This window comes from Columba livia, chromosome 5, assembly GCF_036013475.1.
Source record: "Columba livia isolate bColLiv1 breed racing homer chromosome 5, bColLiv1.pat.W.v2, whole genome shotgun sequence".
NCBI classification, from domain to species: Eukaryota; Metazoa; Chordata; class Aves; order Columbiformes; family Columbidae; genus Columba; species Columba livia.
The window spans coordinates 22,475,375-22,494,079 of record NC_088606.1 but is presented as its reverse complement, the minus strand read 5'-3'; the positions used below and the strand labels follow the sequence as shown (position 1 = coordinate 22,494,079).

The following is an 18,705-nucleotide window of genomic DNA, read 5'->3' as shown; positions in this document are numbered from 1 at the left end:
ACAGATAAAAATAACCTACAAAAATTACAAAATTCCATGAATTGCAGATGAGCCTGGATGAGTGGATGAGGCTTGCATGCTTCTATTTCAACCAAGCCTTGCTCATTGAAGTTTAATTTTCAATACATTGTTTACTAAATCAAGTTTTCCAACTTCTTTTTTTTTTCTGTGGTTCAGAGCTGGATCATTTCAGTTACCTCACACTGGATCACCTTTCTAACCTAATGCAAAGCAAACTGAAAGATGTGAACAGATAAAGTCAAGAGAGACACACTTCCTGCTAATAAATGCTAGTAAAGTGAAACAAAGTTCTGCCCAGCTATATGTATATCTACATATTACTATAAAAAGATAGCATATGAAATTGAAAGTGACCAAGAAGAACACTATGATGTATTCAGGGATTACTGAAGAAAGGTATCTTATCTTGCCCAAGGCTTCACATACCCTACTAGAATGCTTTTTTCCAGAGTTTGGGGTGGTAAATTAAAAAAAAAAAAAAAAAAAAAAAGAAAAACAACCACAACCACAACACACACGTCTATTTTCCTCTGTAAAACCTCCCATTTCCCCCATCCAGCAGGTCCTCAACTTATAGTCAAAGTATTTAAGGGAGCAAATAAAGTAATAAATCACTCCATCCTTCATGGGATAAAAAGTGACAATTAATCCATCCAAATCCAGCCTACTGGTGTCAACAGCTCAGCAGCCAGGACCATCATTATGAAAAACCCTGGTTTATAATATCCCCTTGTTCTGTGCCCAAGACTTAAACCTGGAACTTCCACAGCCCAGCTGACTGCCCTCAGCATTCAGATAGAGGCATGACCATCTCCCCTGTGTGACTAACCAGAAATCTCAGCCTGATTCAACAGACTTCGAAAACACACAGCATATTTTCAGAATGTATCAGCCTAAGAAGGAGAGAGACTCAAATGTGTTAAAAGCTCATCCACCTTGAAAATCACTTCACTGAGAAACAGCCGAAATGGGAATAAAGGGACTACAGTTACAGAAAGAAGAAAAAGCCACAGCTTTAGTTAAGCAACATTGCTTTATCTCTGCCCCAGTTTCTAGCTATGGTCATGATCAATGACTACTTCTAGTTCATCATTCCTCAAAATACTACACTTCTCTTACAAAATAGTTAATGATGAAGTAAATCCATATTCACTCACTGAAAAGCAAGAATAAGGAATAAACCAGCAGTTATCATCAAAACAAGAAAAAAGCTATTTGCTTACATACTTACTTAATATGAGCTAGACATTTTGTATGCATTGCAGGAACTACCTTAAATAAAATTTCTAAGTTATTTATAGAATATTTAGGAGTATTCTAAAGTTGTTCTGAGCTTTTTGGAAGCTTAGGAAGAAAGATTTCCATAAAACAGTATTTCCTTCCTAGGATTACATTTCACATGAAATTTGGGGGTGGAACGAATGAAGGACAATAAAACAGAGTTAAATAGAAGTCTAGAAATTTCTGTGGCACTCAGACTTCCCAAAAAGTCAAATGGGAGAATGTATTGTGGTTAAGTTTAAAACTAATTATTTGGAAGTTGAGACTGATTCAATAAAGTCAACATGAATGTGTTATAGTCAGCTGCTTTAATATTAGTCATAATACATTTCTCCTGGACATTTTAGTCCATACAGAGGGATTCACTAAAAAAGGTCTCAGCACTCTGCCTGAAAGAGCAAAAATGGGTACTGAAATCTCCTCTCTATCTGTAGGATACAGAAGGCCTATAAACATATCCATTAATTAATTAATTTTTTCTGACGAGTCTGCAAGTAAGCCCAAGTCAAGGGGTACGAAAATTACCAGTGCCATATGTATACTCTCCTCGCACCATCTGCCTGAAGTATGGGTTCAAATTATCCCAGTCACAGGTCAGACCTAGAATTAAGATGGAGAACTAACTAGCTCAAAAAAAATAAAATAAAAATAAATAAAAAAAAAAAGGATCAGTCCAGCCTACACTGAGGTAAGCAGCAAAAGCACTAAGATCCTGTGCCATTAACTCAAGCAAAACAATCGCCTTTATAATCACACTGCATTTCAGCATGTGAATGTTAATCACATATTTAGATATTATTTTTTCTTTCTCATACATGGCCTAAAAAATACAGAGATTATTTTCATAAATGCCTTTTGATATCACTAGCATCTGCATATTTTTCTATAGAACGACAGATTTGTACAACACTGACATATACAGGTGACTGCCTAACGAAGAATGGCACGTAACACTAAAAGCACACTTCATAGCTGACACATTCTCAGCTGCATCATCAGAATGACCTAATTCAACGTAAAAGCAAAGTGCCTGGCGACAACGTGTTGCCTATTTGGGGAAGCAACTTGCATTAGTGCTCTGTACCTGGTCCAAATTATCTGCCTCATTGACAAATCGAACACTTGCAGATCTAGACCTTCGATGTTTATTGCTCTGGGAGTCTCCATAATCCCTGAAAGGAGAAGTAGGCACGAAGCGGTGGTTTCCTTCATAAAATAAGACATAAAAAAAAATAAGCAGGATGACAAAACTCTGTACAAGAAATTTTTCACTTTGGTCACCAAAAGCATTGTGTTTCATCTTGCCAATATCCTTATAGGCTACATTACAGACAAAACAACTACTAAAGTTACATCACATGCACGTTCATACTTCTTGTTTAGCTCTTTCCAGGATTCTTCTTCAATTTAAATATTTCTGCATTACAAGTATGTGATTGGTAAGAAAGATATTTCCTTTTTTCCTCCAAGCTTTTTCCTCAAATTTTGCTTGTGAGAGCAACAGCTTTTCCTCCACCCAGATCTATTATATCTTCAAACTACAGTTACTGACAGCTTTTACACTTGAAAAATGGAAGGTTCAGAGGTTTGTACTAAAATACATTAAGTGCTACTTATAGAAGGAATACTCCTCCCAAATACACTATTCCCTGAAATAGAACAAATTTTCAGACTGACATAAAAGAAAAAAAAAATACTTTTCTGCAGATTACACATTGGTTCAGTTTTTCCTTTTGCACTGAGCCCTACATAATTTCATCCACACATCCATAATGTTATGCATTTAAAATTTAACTATCCTTTTTGCTGTGAAGCAACCTCCAGAGGCTCCAATATCTTTTAGATTCAGCTTTAACTTGTATGTACCTACAACTCATGCAGTGGACAAGAAATTTTCTCTACTGGAAGAACCAATGTTTCATTTAGATCTCTCAGGATATCAGCAGAAGACTATGTAACAGAAAGCTGCAAGAATTTACCAAATAAACAACTGTATAACTTAAGGCAGGTCTCCCAAATTCCTAAACTGAATTTATTTGAAGTAATCAATGATGACTTTTCAATTTCCTCTTTCCATACAATAGCTATATGACATAATTTAAATATACGCAAGCACCTTAAGTATGTTACCTGACATTCCTTCTCCATCCATATCACTAGGGTATAAGCTTGAGAGAGAAGCACTTCTCATCCCAGAGTTTCGGGTTAATCGTTGGCTCCTTAATTGACCTATAGACTGTTCCAGTGTTTCTTTTAACTGCAGAGAAATTACAGTTTACTGAAATATGAGCATAGGTTGATTTTTAAAAAATGAAAGTAAAGTATTATTTTTAAAAAAAAGTCAGCAAGGGAATCAAAACTATTTTAAGCCAAGCTTTTCCTACAATATATTCCTATAAATATAGCAAAACATGTTTCCAACATAAGCAGCTTCAAATATCGAGTTTCTTAAAACAGTGGTGCAACACACCTGGAAAACTCAAAAGAAAGGTATGTCACAAACAAAATAAGACCTATTTGCTAGCAGTGCTCAATAACAGCCCTGCAAAATCCAGAAAACAAATTCAAATTAAGTTTTTTAATTGGAACTTTTCTACCAGCCCTACTTGGAATCAGTCTGACATACAGCTATCAAATTTCACTAAGCAGTTTTACATCAAGCCCTACTTTTAGTAGTCATGCTTCCAGAAAACAGCAGCCATTCTGATCTTAGGAGTTCACAACTAACTATACTGCTAAATAAGTTCCTCATTTTTTCAAACTTGCATCTTATTTTTTAAGATCACATTTGTTAACTGTGATTCTTAACTACTTGCTTTTGTCACACCTTTATTTGACAATCCACAAAACATCAATTTCTGAAGGTTCACCTCTCCTCTCCCTAAGAGAGACTTGTACACAATGGTTAAATTGCTGCTTTATTCTTGCAGAATTATACGCACTGTGCTGGATCTCTCTCTAGGTGGCACTTTTTTCCCAAAGTAAAAAACACTACTTTAAATCTTTTCTGAGTCTTTCAATGCTTGTTTAGGTTCTTTTTCAAGTATTATGTTTTTGTTATATGGTATTATTAAAACAACTTCATTATAATTAAGAAACTCTCAAACCAAAACCTTAAGGATTTTCTAATGCTTCCTCAAAAAGACAGGGGCTGCTTGAGAGGAATAAGATATAACAACGCATTTATGTAACAAAAGATTGGGTTTGTATTCAAAGAGCTAAAACTTCGGGGGGGAAAAAAAAAGCCAGAGGATCAAAGAACGAACAGCAATAACTCAATTTTCAAATCTAACTTGCCTCTCAAAGACTTTTCTTGCATCTTTAATAGGGCAATAAAAACTCTGAATTAAGCTACAGATGCTCAGTTGGTGTGCTTTAACTTAACAGGACTCATTCACATCATTTCTACACAAAATCAGACAGCTAGATTTTATTCTTTTTATTTCTTTAAACAAAGAACCATGACAACGTCCACAATTAATAACCTTACTGATTCAGTCTGTTTCTTTAGAACAGAACAACGGCCAAATATTATTTAAAAATTGAGTTACATATCAAGTTTTGCACTGATTAACTGGCAGACACTGTACACCTCGAAGTGGAACAGTGAGACTAATGTATAAATTAGAACAGAAAATAGGTCCTCAGCAGCCCAACAGTCACAAATTCATAAATGGAAATATGCTATACAATGGTCTGCAGAAAGTCTTTCAGAGAAAGATCACAAAGAAGTCAAGAGTCAGACATTACAATATTCAGCATAACTGACAAAACCTAAAGACATATCCCATTTGGAGCAAAATATTCTTAGATAAACAATCTTGTCTAACATGGTAGAAACACTTGGCCAACTCTTATTGCGAAAAAAAGCACACCATGTCACCATCCAAATGAGAAATTTATTCAAGTTTTTCTTAAATATTTATTATAGAAGGAAAACAGATTCACTGCCTCCTGATCCCGGCTGCTTCTTGCCACATACCAAATTCATACAACATCTATTCTATGTAGGTGGAAACTTCTGCTTCAGAAAGGAAACAAGAACTCAGAGAAACATGCTGTCTTTACTAATAAGACTAGTTTTACTCTCTTATTTAAAGCTCATGCAGGAGATGGTCGGAGTCTCTAGATTTCTCCTCCACTTGAGCCATAATCAAAAGCACCTTGTGCTTGGCATAGTATCATAGCATAACGATCTGTTTGGTACTTCTAAACCAGAGAAGTCATGAAGCTATAAAACCTGCCAGAGTTTCATTATATAACATTATATAATATGAAAAGTTTGTTTACATCTACTTAACTCTAGATCTATTCTGTCCATTACTATTATAACAAGTTTTTAGCCATGAATGCTATTAGCAGAAAAGATATAAGTTAAGATAAACTGGAAGTTGCTCACCGTTGCTATTGCTTCAGTTTGTTCCTTGTTGTATTCTCTGTATTGTCCTAGCAAATGGTCAACATGTCTTAGATTCCTGTTGGTATCCTTTAAAAAAAGTTTGAGGAAGATAAGTCAAAACAGAAACCTCCTTTAATCAAACATTACTGTTGTCTTTATCATTCTTGTTTTATAAGAGTAAACTGATAACACAAGTGCTTTTCAAAGCATCTGAGCATTCAAAATTCTATTCAAGTAACCAGAATCTGAAGACATACAGCATGGCTAGAGAAGAGGGAGAGAAAAAAAACACACCAAACACTATCATTTATGGTACAACAGTAAGGCCTCGGTTTCAAATAAAAGTTTTATACATTTCAGCCACTCTGTAGAAAAACTTTTTAAATCCAAAGGAACTTAACATTACCTGCCTATAAAACAGAACTGACACATAAAATTTTTTTAAGATCAGCTACATTAGGTAAGGTTCCTGCATAAGGTCTCCACGTGAACGCTCCCTGATCAGATTAAGAGCTGCATCAGACAACAGATCTGCTGAAAAGCAGTCCACAAAATGCAATTAACTTAAAATCAGAATTTCAGCAAAGCAGCAAGAGAGAGGTTAGACAGAAAAAGGACAATACCTAAGAGTCCCTTTTAAAAAAAAAAAAAGTCAGATGATATTCTTAATAACTCATCTCTTTTCTAGCTTGATGATTATTTTCCAGCTAAGAAGTTTTGAAATGTAAATTCAACGTTCTATATAGATTTTTCTCTTCTCACACATTAAAAAGAAATAAGAAAAAAATATTGCCAGCCAAACAATACTTCAACGCAAGTGATAATACATAAGCTCAATCTAGGTATTCAGAACTGTCACCTACAGAAAAATTGGAATGACTTCTCAAGCAATAAATGGTGTCAAGATAGCTAAATGTCTCTTTCCAATTGCAAAACAGATTCAGATATTTCCTCCACTGAAGAAGCAGGAATTAGGCAAACACTTTTTCCTGCTCAGGGATGGATCTCTTACAAGTTTACAAATACTGTTTTTCACTGTGTTGTCTCACATCTGGAAAACATTTTAAATCACTATATATTTACCATTAATTAGGAAATTTTACACAGTACAAGAAAACAAAGATGGGGCTGGAACTTTCTGCCACAAAATTTAATGCCTCTTGTGAGAACCTGATGAAGTTCATTTGGCATGATTCAGTTTGCTAACTTTACAAACAGTTTACCAAACACATCATTTCAAACAACATTCTGTTGCTGTCTGAAGTAACAGCTGTATAGAAGTCTAACAAACCACATACTTTCAGCTCAAAAGCAATATGATCCATTTTCCAAAGCCTTTTTGCTTTGCACAGAAAGCCCCATTTCCCATCAGTACAGTATTTTCCACAACTTCAGAAATGAAAATTCTATGTTGCAGAAATGCAGACTTTGTAAATACTTAAAAAATGTATTTTGTAAGCAACCTGTAAAGTGCTTGCTAAAGTATGGATCTTCTCTGTAACTTCTTCAGCACCATAGTTTCGAGTTCTGTTGTGGGATGCTCGCAAAGGCGGCCGCCTTCCTATTCGACCCCTAAGAAAGTTGTCTGAATCGCTGGATGAATCTGTCATTACTACTTGAAACCTAGGCAAGAAGAACAGATAAAGTAATGAATGTTAAATCCTGATTGCAACGGAACAGTCTCTGACTTGCACAGTATTCCCAAAGCAACTCTGTGAACTCAGACTGCACCGAACATCAGCCGTTCTGGTTCAGGTCAGCAGGATGCACTCTGGAAGCAGATCTTCCAGCTGCTACTCAGTTATAATGTTTGTTCACCTCAGTTTTATAAGTCTGCAGCTGACAATATTTGTCCAGCTGGACAAATACAGTAGTGAAAACAGAAGTTTATAAGAGAAAGAAGGGTGAAAAAAAAGGCTATTCAAGAGCTTTAGTATTTTGAGTTGAACATCAGCAAAGTCATGTTCTAGAAAGAAAAAGCTAACACCACACAAGATGTAAAAATAAGGGTAGTTTTGTACATTGTGATTTTCTTTTTAATCCAACATTAATTCAACATAACCCAGATTACTATGTTGATGCTGGGTCAATTCACTTGACTAGAATTCAATAATTATTTGAGGCAGAAGAGATAACAGCTTGTAAGGAAAGAATGTGGACTGCTGAGTCTTAAGAATGGCAAGGTAGACGAGGGGAAAATATGACAGCAATCATCAGACATGGGAAAAATAAATTAGTAAAAGCTAAAGACAGCTATGACTGGTAAAGTCACACAGTAACTGATTAAAATTGTAACTATCAAAAGGTAGGTTAGATGAAAGAAATTTTTTCTTAAGCTATTATGCACTGCAGCAGTTTGCCTGAAAGTCACAGAATCACCATCCTAAGGTCTGTGTTAACAGCCATTGTTGGGAGAGACAGTCTGAGACAACTTTGGGAAAGAGGAAATAGATTGGACAACCCTCAAGCTCCCTTTGGTCCTGCAGTAAACAAAATGCCACAGTAAAGGTGCCATTCTTATGGCTATTAGAGCTGAAATTTCCCAAACAAATAATGGATGAGATTCAATTCCTATATTGTATTTTATAAAGAAGTGACTTGATGCTTATCCAGAGCCTTATATTTCATTTTTAAAAGGCTGTAAATTTTTGCCCCCCAGACTTGGATAGAAACCTCTCGAACATGAAATGAGAGTGAATAAACTTACTCAGTCTGTGCTTAAGTACACTAATATTCCTTACTTTTTCTGAAGTGATTAATTTATTTCATCTTACCTCCCTTTATCTCACTAGAGCACACTTTTATTGCCAGTATCAGAAATCACTGTTCCAGCGCCCCTCATTCTAGCCAGCTGTAATGAAGTCTAAATGGGGCTGAGAAAGCATAAACACTGAGCAGTGGGAAACAGGAAATATACGATATTTTCAAAGACAGAGAAAAAGAAATAAAACACCAGTAGAAATAACATCATGGAGTAATATTCATTTTTACCATAATTGAGGGGAGAAAAACCACAAACACACACACCCCCGCTTCACCTGTCCTGCATCAATCTATAGTTTTTCACCTTGATCTTTACTAGAACCTCATACAGACATTAGCAAGATCCACATTCTAGCACAAAGACCAGAGGTATCACCGATGAGCATGCAATGAGACTTCTCTCAAACACATTTTGCATCACCAGTTCTAGAGTAATTTTGAATTCCTTCTGTAACTGCAGTGTCAGTTCTTTGAGCTAAACCATCTCTTTTCAACCTTAGCAAACATGGCAAGCAGCATAATCGCTCCAAACACAATAAGCAATTGATTCAGTGATCAATTTCCTCCAAGCTTAACAAACATTTTCAGTTTCAAAGCATTTTGTGAGAGTATCTAAGACATCAAGTAACAAGGAGACATACTAAGAATTGAGCACAAGATCAGCCTTATTAGGGATCAGAAACTCAACCCTGAGACATTAATCCACAGGAATTTAGTCTTCATCTACTCATGGACCTATGTAGCAGCATATTTTCCTTGATGGATTTCATTCTTACAGTCACAACACATTTAATTAATTTAATTAATGATCATAGCAAATGGTTGATGGTCTGTATCTGTCATATATTATTAGGGCAACAAAGATGATTAAGGGAGTGGAGCACCTCCCTTATGAAGAAAGGCTGAGGGAGCTGGGTCTCTTTAGTTTGGAGAAGAGGAGACTAAGGGGGGACCTTATTAATGTTTATAAATATATAAAGGGTGAGTGCCATGAGGATGGAGCCAGGCTCTTCTCGGTGGCAAACAATGATAGGACAAGGGGTAATGGGATCAAGCTGGAACACAAGAGGTTCCGCTTAAGTTTGAGAAAAAACTTCTTCTCAGTGAGGGTGACAGAGCACTGGAACAGGCTGCCCAGGGAGGTTGTGGAGTCTCCTTCTCTGGAGACATTCAAAACCCACCTGGACATGTTCCTGTGCGACCTCACCTAGGCGTTCCTGCTCCAGCAGGGGGATTGGACTAGATGATCTTTAGAGGTCCCTTCCAATCCCAAACATACTGTGATACTGTGATATTATCTCAACTACAAAGTCACACTAAAGGTCGTTTTGGCAACTTAGACTCTTCAGAACTCCATTCACAGTTTCACAGGAAGCAAATTCCCTTTTCTTCCCAATCTGGGCAGAAAAGCATACATTGGATTTACCCTGTGTGTAGAATACTGCACGGAACTATTCCATGAGAATTAGAAAACTAACCTTACATGATGCAATTCATATAGTTTGCCTGCAACTCAAACAGCTCCAAGTGAAAGATTAGGCTTAACTCTTAATTCCATCATGTCACCTTTCTTTCTAGAAGCTGAGAGCACAAAAATAACATCACTTACAACATTATCAGTTTCACATTAGTGAAAGATTAATTTTTAAGAATACTTGATTAGACAAAGAAGTTAAGAACAAGAAAACATGTAAGAACATTCAAATTATAGACAGCGTTTTATCTCATTTCCAAGTGAAATGGTATAGGCCAGCAGAATTCCAAAGGTTAGTTACTGCATCTCAGCTGATGGTAACTAAATATTTTAAAATTTCTCAAATTCTCCTGAGAGTGAGCCTCTAACATGGCCCTACAAATACATCTGGTTAGACAAGTACAGGAACTTCTAATATCAGAAGAGAGACACTAATAGAAATTAATGAGAATCAGCCATTCACTTATCTGCTGAAAGCATCCTTCTGAGAAGACTCTCAACTGTAAGAGCCCTAACTACTGAAAAGCTTTGACACTGGGGAAAACAAAAGGGAAATAAACATTTACAGTAGAAAAGACTAATTAGTTTGTTTTCAGCTGTCCAAAAATAGGCTCATTAAGATACTTACTGGCCAAAGCACTGAAGAAAGGCTAGTAAACAAGGTAAACATAAAAGAAAATGTTAGACACAGCAGGACATTTTATCTGAAGAAAGCTGTCCATTTATAGTTAAGTAGTATTCCTCTTTGTTCTCATGAGCAACCTAAGAGGAACCATAAGTACTTTTAAGTTGAAGAAGTTCTGTTGCATACAAAGCAACATCCTCATTTTTAAAGGAATTAAAGAAGTTTCATTTTAGATTAAAAATAATACCATAAATAAGAAATTTGTACAAATATTCTATATGCACAGTTGCCTATGATTTTTTTTAAAAAAAGCCTACTATCACTTCTTCAAAAAAAATAGACTGATTTCAGAACATGATCATACAACCTACTTGACAGTGAGAATCATTTGTCTTTTACCAGTTTTTAGTCTGCCTAAACAGATTATAATGTCTCTTGCACTGAGGAAAAATATCAATGCTCTCCTGTAGTAAACAGGGCACTTCGGTTTCACTGAGGACACTCTTGTTAAGACATCTGCAGGATAAAGCAAACACGAAGTACAGCTGACAGTCTCAACAGAAAGTTCTTCACCTCAAGTAAACGAGAGATGAACTCTGGATACACAACCTGATTACTTCTCAAGTGTTCATATTTGTTTAGCTATGCACAGACTAATCTATCACTAGGTAACTAACAGCACGTAAGGGATGTCTGAAGTCTTATAATAAAGAATAAGCATTAAAAAAAAAGAAAAAAAAAATCCAGAAAGGGACAATAGGACACCCGAAAGCCCCCTTCCTTCAGCGCTTTCAAATGAGCCAGAAGTTCTCAAAAAGCCAGGAAGGTGACCCAGCATGGTGACATTTCAACATCACGCCTTCAGGCACCGGTATACAATGTATATTGTCACCTTATGACACCATGTTCCCCACACTCTCCGCTACCACGACACAGAAAACGGTTCCTCCGCACCGTTCACAGTAAGTTAGCTCAACTACAGCCCTCTGCAAGTCCTCCTCCCGCCGTGCATGTACCGAACTTCACTAACACTCGACCTCTTCTCCGAAGGCGTCCAAGATTTTGCCCCGGACAGGACCGTGAAAGCCCCGAGGGCTGCGGGACAACCCCAGAACGGCTCCGTGAACGCCGACGACCGGGCCCCCGCCAGGCCCAGCGGCTGTCCCGGCTGCCGCCGCGGCTCCTGAGTAACCCCGCGGCCGCCGCGCCCTGTGCTGCCCAGCGCCGTTCACCAGAGCGCCCGCCCTCCCACGGCCCTCCGCACCCAGCCGGCCCCGAGCGGCGGCGCGCCCCTTCCCGCACGCCCCCCTGGCCGCAGCCCCCGACTCTGCCCTTCCCGTTCTCCAGGACCCACCGCACAGCAGCCGCCAGAGGACGTCACACCTCCAGAGGCGAAGCCGACCCCTTCCCCGGGCACGCCCCACAACGCCACACGCCGACTCGCCTCGCCGCTATGGCAACTTGAACTAGCCGCCCTGCCACCAGCTGCCGGAGCCGCCTTCCGGGCGCCAGCCCCGCCTCCGCTCTGCAATGCACTGTGGGATGGGTAGTCCAAGAGTGGCAAGCCCACGTGGGAAAGACAACGTGAAGGACTTCAACTCCCAAGAGGCCTTGCGGCGGCGACGCCGGCGTGGCCGAGCCGCGCGCGCCCGCAGAAGCGGTAACGGCAGGCCAGGCCCCACCTCCGGGGAAGCCGTTGGCCCTGCGGAGCCGGGGGCAGGTCGCACTCATACGCTGGTGTTTATGGAAGTTTTTGAAGCGGTAAAACTTTACAAAACACACATTGGCGTTTACAAACACTACAGCCAAATAAACTTGAAGAGCGGCAACAACAGCTGTTGCCCTGGCAAAGTAGATGTGTCTGTTCTGCCTGTGAGGAGACGGGACATCTGCCTTATGGGCTGGGAAAAAGGAGCCTGTGAGCTGCTTAAAGCAGCTATTTCTATCTCCATTCCTATCCCTCGACTTTTTCTTGTTTCTATAAAGCCAGGCGTCTCCCTTTTCACAAATGTTGTACCTGCTGCCCTTATGTGCAGTAAAAATGGCCAAGTATTACAGACTCCTCCACTGGCCTTGAATAGACAAAGGAATGAAAGGTGCTGGGAGTGATAATGCGAAACAGCACCTGGGCCTCTAAAACTTGGGCAGAACTTGCAGGAGTCCTAAAATTACTGGAATATTTGACTGCAGACAACCTGTAGATGAGCATTCAAGGCCAATGAACTGTTGTGTTTTTTTTTAAGGCAAATGTGTCTGTATTGCCTCTGGGATCCACTCCAGGGAGTGACCATTGGCCTTTGAGCACAGTAATAAGGCATGGCTGACAATCCATACTGCCCACCTTTGGCCTGTCCCACAGGACTGTTTCACTTACCCATAGTCTCTCATGCAACACACCTCAGGATTGAGCCAGGCCCCCCACACTGGCAGCATCCACCAAAAGCCCAGGCAATGGCTGCTGGCCCCTGCTGCTGTGTCTTGGGTTTGTGATCACGTTCAAGAGGCATTATCCTCATCCAAGCTGAAGGCAGGTGAGGCACAGAACAGGAATGTAATGATATAATTTACGTCACTGTGAGCTGAAGCATTAGTGAATAATTAGTGAAGAAATAAATCTTCCGTGGCTCCCAGTGCACAACCATTGCTCTGGCCTTCCCTCTGCAAACCGCAGCATGGTCAGCTTGTGCTGGCAGGTCTAAATGCAGGGTAAGAGTCAGGGCTTCTGCTCAGTTGCATCTCATAAGGCTGCTTATGGTGGTCTATGCAAGACAGGCCATGAATCTTCCTGAGCTCTCAGAGGGATTTCCTCTCCTGTCAGTTTTGCACCTGGCAGTGGGCATAGACTCCCAAAATTCATCCATGAGCAGATTCTTTTCATCAACACGATGTTCCAGTGGAAGCTGATGCCAACGCCTGAGACTGCCAAACCAGGTACAACCACTGGTCTTAAAGACCATGTTAACCATACATGTGTCGGTTGTGAAAGTAGCCAGTCAGCAAACAGCACTTGCCATCTATGTATATATTGGTCTAATGTAACAGAAGAGAGCAGATGCTTCCAGTGCTTCAGCTATTTTTGCACACACCTGGATTGTGAGCTGCAACATTACCACAAACATCGCAACTCTTTCACATATGCATATGAAATGAGGCTTATGTCACTGACTAACACATGTTAGAGTCCAGTTTTCCCATCCTCATGAAGTTGAGGCTTGGTATAAAAAGCAAAATGCCAATGACTGTTACAGAAAACATGTAAGTAGGCATGTATGCCAAGAATCCTAGACTGTGCATATATTTGCAGAAAAACATCCAAACCATCGAGATCCCACCAGTCTCATCAGAAAAGAAAGCAGCAATGTTTTCAGTCTCAGCTGATTAAGGCAGCAAACTGCTTGAAGCTCACTGTGGCTTTTGCACAACATAATTAGTGCAAACTTCTGGTGTCCTCTGTTCTTTTCAAAATTCAAGGAATGAGAGAGGGAACAGGTAAGTGAGATAGGATTGTTGACAAGGGTTGCTAATTTATCTGTGTGATGAACTGTCAGCTCAGCAAAGTCTGTTTTTGGTACCTGTGCTTGTTGATTACCAGACTAAATGGATGCACCAGGGGTTTTTTGTTGCACTTTTCTTTAGAGTAGGGAGAAAGCTAAGATTTGTGTGCATGTATTTGACACCATGTCCAGACAGAAACATGAAAAATGCCCTGCTGGTCCATTTGGCCCAGAATACTGTATTCAACAGTGACAGCAGGAGATGCTGTTTAAAAAGAGCACATAAACCTGCTTACTTTCTGTGATCTGGTGCGGAGTCTAGTTGGAGGCCACTATCTAGTGGAGTGCCTCAGGGGTCAGTATTGGGGCCAATATTATTCAATATATTCATTAACGATTTGGACGAGGGAATAGAGTGTACTATCAGCAAGTTTGCTGATGACACTAAGCTGGGAGGGGTGGCTGACACGCCAGAAGGCTGTGCTGCCATCCAGCGGGATCTAGACAGGCTGGAGAGTTGGGCAGGGAATAACCTGATGAAATTTAACAAGGGAAAGTGTAGAGTCCTGCATCTGGGCAGGAACAACCCCAGGTTCCAGTATAGGTTGGGAAATTACATATTAGAGAGCAGTGTAGGGGAAAGGGACCTGGGGGTCCTGGTGGACAACAGGATGACCATGAGCCAGCACTGGGCCCTTGTGGCCAGGAAGGCCAATGGCATCCTGGGGTGTATTAGAAGGGGGGTGGCTAGTAGATCGAGAGAGGTCCTCCTTCCCCTCTACTCCGCCCTGGTGAGACCACATCTGGAATATTGTGTCCAGTTCTGGGCCCCTCAGTTCCAGAAGGACAGGGAACTGCTGGAGAGGGTCCAGCGTAGGGCAAGGAAGATGATTAAGGGAGTGGAGCACCTCCCTTATGAGGAAAGGCTGAAGGAGCTGGGTCTCTTTAGTATGGAGAAGAGGAGACTAAGGGGGGACCTCATTAATGTTTATAAATATATAAAGGGTGAGTGCCATGAGGATGGAGCCAGGCTCTTCTCGGTGGCAAACAATGATAGGACAAGGGGTAATGGGATCAAGCTGGAACACAAGAGGTTCCACTTAAATTTGAGAAAAAAACTTCTTCTCAGTGAGGGTGACAGAGCACTGGAACAGGCTGCCCAGGGAGGCTGTGGAGTCTCCTTCTCTGGAGACATTCAAAACCTGCCTGGACTTGTTCCTGTGCGACCTCACCTAGGCGTTCCTGCTCCAGCAGGGGGATTGGACTAGATGATCTTTTGAGGTCCCTTCCAATCCCCAACATACTGTGATACTATGATACTGTGATCTAACCCTCTCTGTAGTTTCCTCCAGCATCCACATTGTTCATGTCAGAGGACATTTGTAAGAGAACTATTTCCTTTGGTATCTGTTTACAGGCCTGTAGCCCTTAAATTTGTATAATCCTGTCTACCTCTCCAGCCTCCTGGCAATGATTTCTGGAAGTTTGCTTCTGGGTGTGTGGAAAAGTGCTTTCTTTCTGCTCTATGGCTGCATAATTTAAGGGCCTTTCCTGAAGGCTGTGCTAAAGGCTGGTTGAGTAAACTGTATCTAAAGTTCTGTTGACAGTTTCAGAAGATTTCCCAAATATATAATGTCTGTCTTGCAAAAAAAAAAAAAAAAAAAAAAGCTGTTTTAATAATTCTTCCTCCAAAGATCTTCCGTATACATGCATCCACTGATTTTATTCTGTATCATAGTTTCTGCTAATGTAGCCACTACAGTCAGAGTTTAAACAGTATTTTTTATTCTGGCTTCTGTCATTCTGTGCTCTGGATTCTGTAATCTGTATTCTCTGGCTCTGAAATTCCTTTGTTTTCCTTAGAATCACAGTTAAATATTAGCATAATATTAATTAGTCTTCTGGTACAAAAAGGGAGTTGAGAAGTACACCACAGTCACTAATTCTGTTATTTCAGTCACCAAGTAAATAAGATTTTCACTAGTTATTTTTCTCACATTGGATTTCTCTGTCAATAGAGAAATATTCATCTGAGAATCTCTCTGAGCTCTTTCACAGTAAGCATAGAAACAAAAGGTCATTCAGTTCTGAGTTATGGTTTTATCTCCTCTACATGCCCCTTTTACATGCTAATTAATCTACCAGTCCTATAGACTCTGGCAGCATTCTTTGGTCTGTTGTATTTCAAAAGGGATTAATACTTCTTGTTTTTTACAAGTTGTTCCTCAACTGCTTTTAACCTTCTTTTGCTGTATTTTACACTTAGCTTGCTAGCATTTGAAAGAAAACTTTTTGTTCTACCCTAAAACAAGACATTAAGTTTTTGAAGGATGATTTCTTGTTTTTAATAACTGACCTTATCCTAGTGTTAACAATGCTGCCTTTCTCATGCGCTTCCTGAAGCCTTATTTACTAGGTATGCGCTTGCAGTTCGGTGTCCTTAATGATGCACCATGAGGCCAGCAAGGTAACTCCCTTGTCTGCCTCTTTTAGCAAGTATCTTCGTATTTCTGTAATTATCTTTAATTTTGTTATATTGAATAAGAAATATACATATCCCAGCATTCTGTTATCTGAAGTGCTATGTTGGGACAATCACTTGACAGTGCTTTCATTTAGAGAGGCCAGCATGATCTTACTATTTAAGGCTACTGCTGCTTGATTGCTGCTGTTGTGCCCTTGACTCATACACTTAAGATCATTGCTTTAAAAAAAAAATATATATAATGAGCCATTACACTACTATATCTATAAATAAATATATAGGGAGCCTGAGGACACAGGCCTTAAGGGTGGCAAAGAGTGTCAATGACAATAGGAAGCAGTAGACAGGAACTTGATTCAGGGATGCACAGGCTAGAACCAGGATCAGGATCGCAGGCAGAACAGGCAGCATCCTCTTCAGATGCCAGCCATGGACGAAGAGAGTGAGATCCTTGTGATCTCCCAGTTTTATATAGTGTATGAGTGGATGGCATGGAATACTTAGTTGGTCAGTTTTGGTCACCTGTTCTGTCTGCTCCTCCCTGTGAGTACACCCCTCTCGTTATGGTACATACAAAATTTATCAGTGAGCTTGGCTGACATAGCAATAAGGATAAACCTGGGCCTTTTCTGCATACCATTCCTACCGTTAGCTCAGTAAAACTGTAAATATCAGCCGTTATCAGCTCCAGAGCAAACATTGAAAAATATGCATCAAATTTCAGAAAGATGCAGTTATTTAGAAGAACATAACTGAAAGGAAGATTCACTAAAAGAGAGTTGGTCTCATTTTAAACAAAATCAGGACATGCATGAAGTTCATTAAGTGGTTGATTACTCCCTTGGGGTAAAGGACCCATGGCAAGCCTAACTCCAGTAACCTTTTAGTTTTGTTTGGTCTCTGATGTAACTGCATTTCATTTTTAAAATTATGGCCATGTGGCTGCATCAGTATAAATCATGGAAACCACAACAGCATGAGAGAAAATAAGGAGTCAAGTCCTGAAGATCCTGGCAAGTGCCTCCGTGCAGGATGGGTGGGCACTGAGGTATTGTTTGCAGATCTGGGAAGGATCAGAGGAGTTATATGGAGCACACAATAAGGAACCCTGAGCTTGCACCACAACCTTAGCCCCCATTCTTATGAGTTGTCCTCAGAGATTAGTAAGACTTTGGAGTATTATGAAATGATACAATTGTATCCCACAACTGATATGATGGACGGATGAAAATGTGTGTCTTATCTATGGTCACTAAAACAGGCCACGTCTCGTGAATGCCAGGCAATATTACCCTGGATGTCTTGAACAACAATGAGAGGATAGACTAACCAGTAGGCTGTTTTGCAGATTGTAGCAACTGTGGTAATACTGCACTTGCTGACCTTGAATTACTGTGCCACATAGGATGCAGTATGACTGTCTTCCACTGGGGACAGGATGGGGTTGGCCAGGACGGGAAGGGAGAGCAGCCTAGAAATAGATGTGCTTCCACCCTTCCAACCTGTACTAGCTTCTGGCTTTCTTCTTCATGAAATGTGTCATTAGCCCTTGGCTGGTAGAGAGTGTGATCCCACCACAGAGAGACAGCAAGCCTGAACACACTGGGAGCAGTGAAGCAGCCTCCAGCAGCTTGGGCTGGTTGACACTGTACTGGAGTCTCGATCAGCATTGACGAAAGATGTAAACAGTTACAGAGCTGCATGTCTGACTTGACAACACAGAGTCACACCTTTTCCCTTGCTTGTGCCGCAGTAGAGTGTACTGATCCCTTGTTCACTGGCCTTGACATTCAGTGATCTGCCTGTGGCTTCATTTTTATGGAGTCAGTTTGGTATGGACACCAAAAAGTGGTGATGGATGGTGGCTCTTAGGGCTGCAGGGTGAGTTACAGGTATGAGCAGTGTGCAAGGACATGACTGAGTGGGGCATGGGGCAGCCAGCGTTCCCAACAGAATTCCATGCAGTACAGTGTGAAGTTGTCTAGGGCACTCTGTGGTGGGTGCTTCAGCTTGTCCCCTCACTGGGACCCCCCCCTAAGGTTACCCCTATCCTAAACAGGATAAATGTGTCTGATGGGATTCCTCACACAAGATCTAAACACTAACATAAGCAAGATCAGGATTTATACTGTATTTCTTTATGGCCACAGTATTATTTTCTCA

At 40.2% G+C, this 18,705-nt stretch overlaps 1 protein-coding gene across 6 annotated transcripts in view; it reads right to left on the bottom strand.

Moving 5' to 3' along the window:
* CEP128 (centrosomal protein 128) overlaps window positions 1–12,080 on the bottom strand; it is a 133,568-nt gene extending 121,488 nt beyond the window's left edge. For 4 of the 6 annotated variants that reach the window (XM_065063756.1, XM_065063758.1, XM_065063759.1 and 1 more), the window contains exons 1-5: window positions 11,918–12,073; window positions 7,165–7,324; window positions 5,702–5,788; window positions 3,433–3,559; window positions 2,387–2,508 (exon numbers count right to left, since the gene is read on the bottom strand). In XM_065063756.1, coding sequence (XP_064919828.1) covers window positions 2,387–2,508; window positions 3,433–3,559; window positions 5,702–5,788; window positions 7,165–7,311 — 483 coding nt within the window. In that variant the 5' untranslated portion in view covers window positions 7,312–7,324; window positions 11,918–12,073. Of the gene's footprint in view, window positions 1–2,386; window positions 2,509–3,432; window positions 3,560–5,701; window positions 5,789–7,164; window positions 7,325–11,600; window positions 11,766–11,917 lie in introns of those variants that run through there. The other 2 variants (XM_065063757.1, XM_065063762.1) reach the window with 2 other exon arrangements.
* Window positions 12,081–18,705: the final 6,625 nt, after the last annotated feature.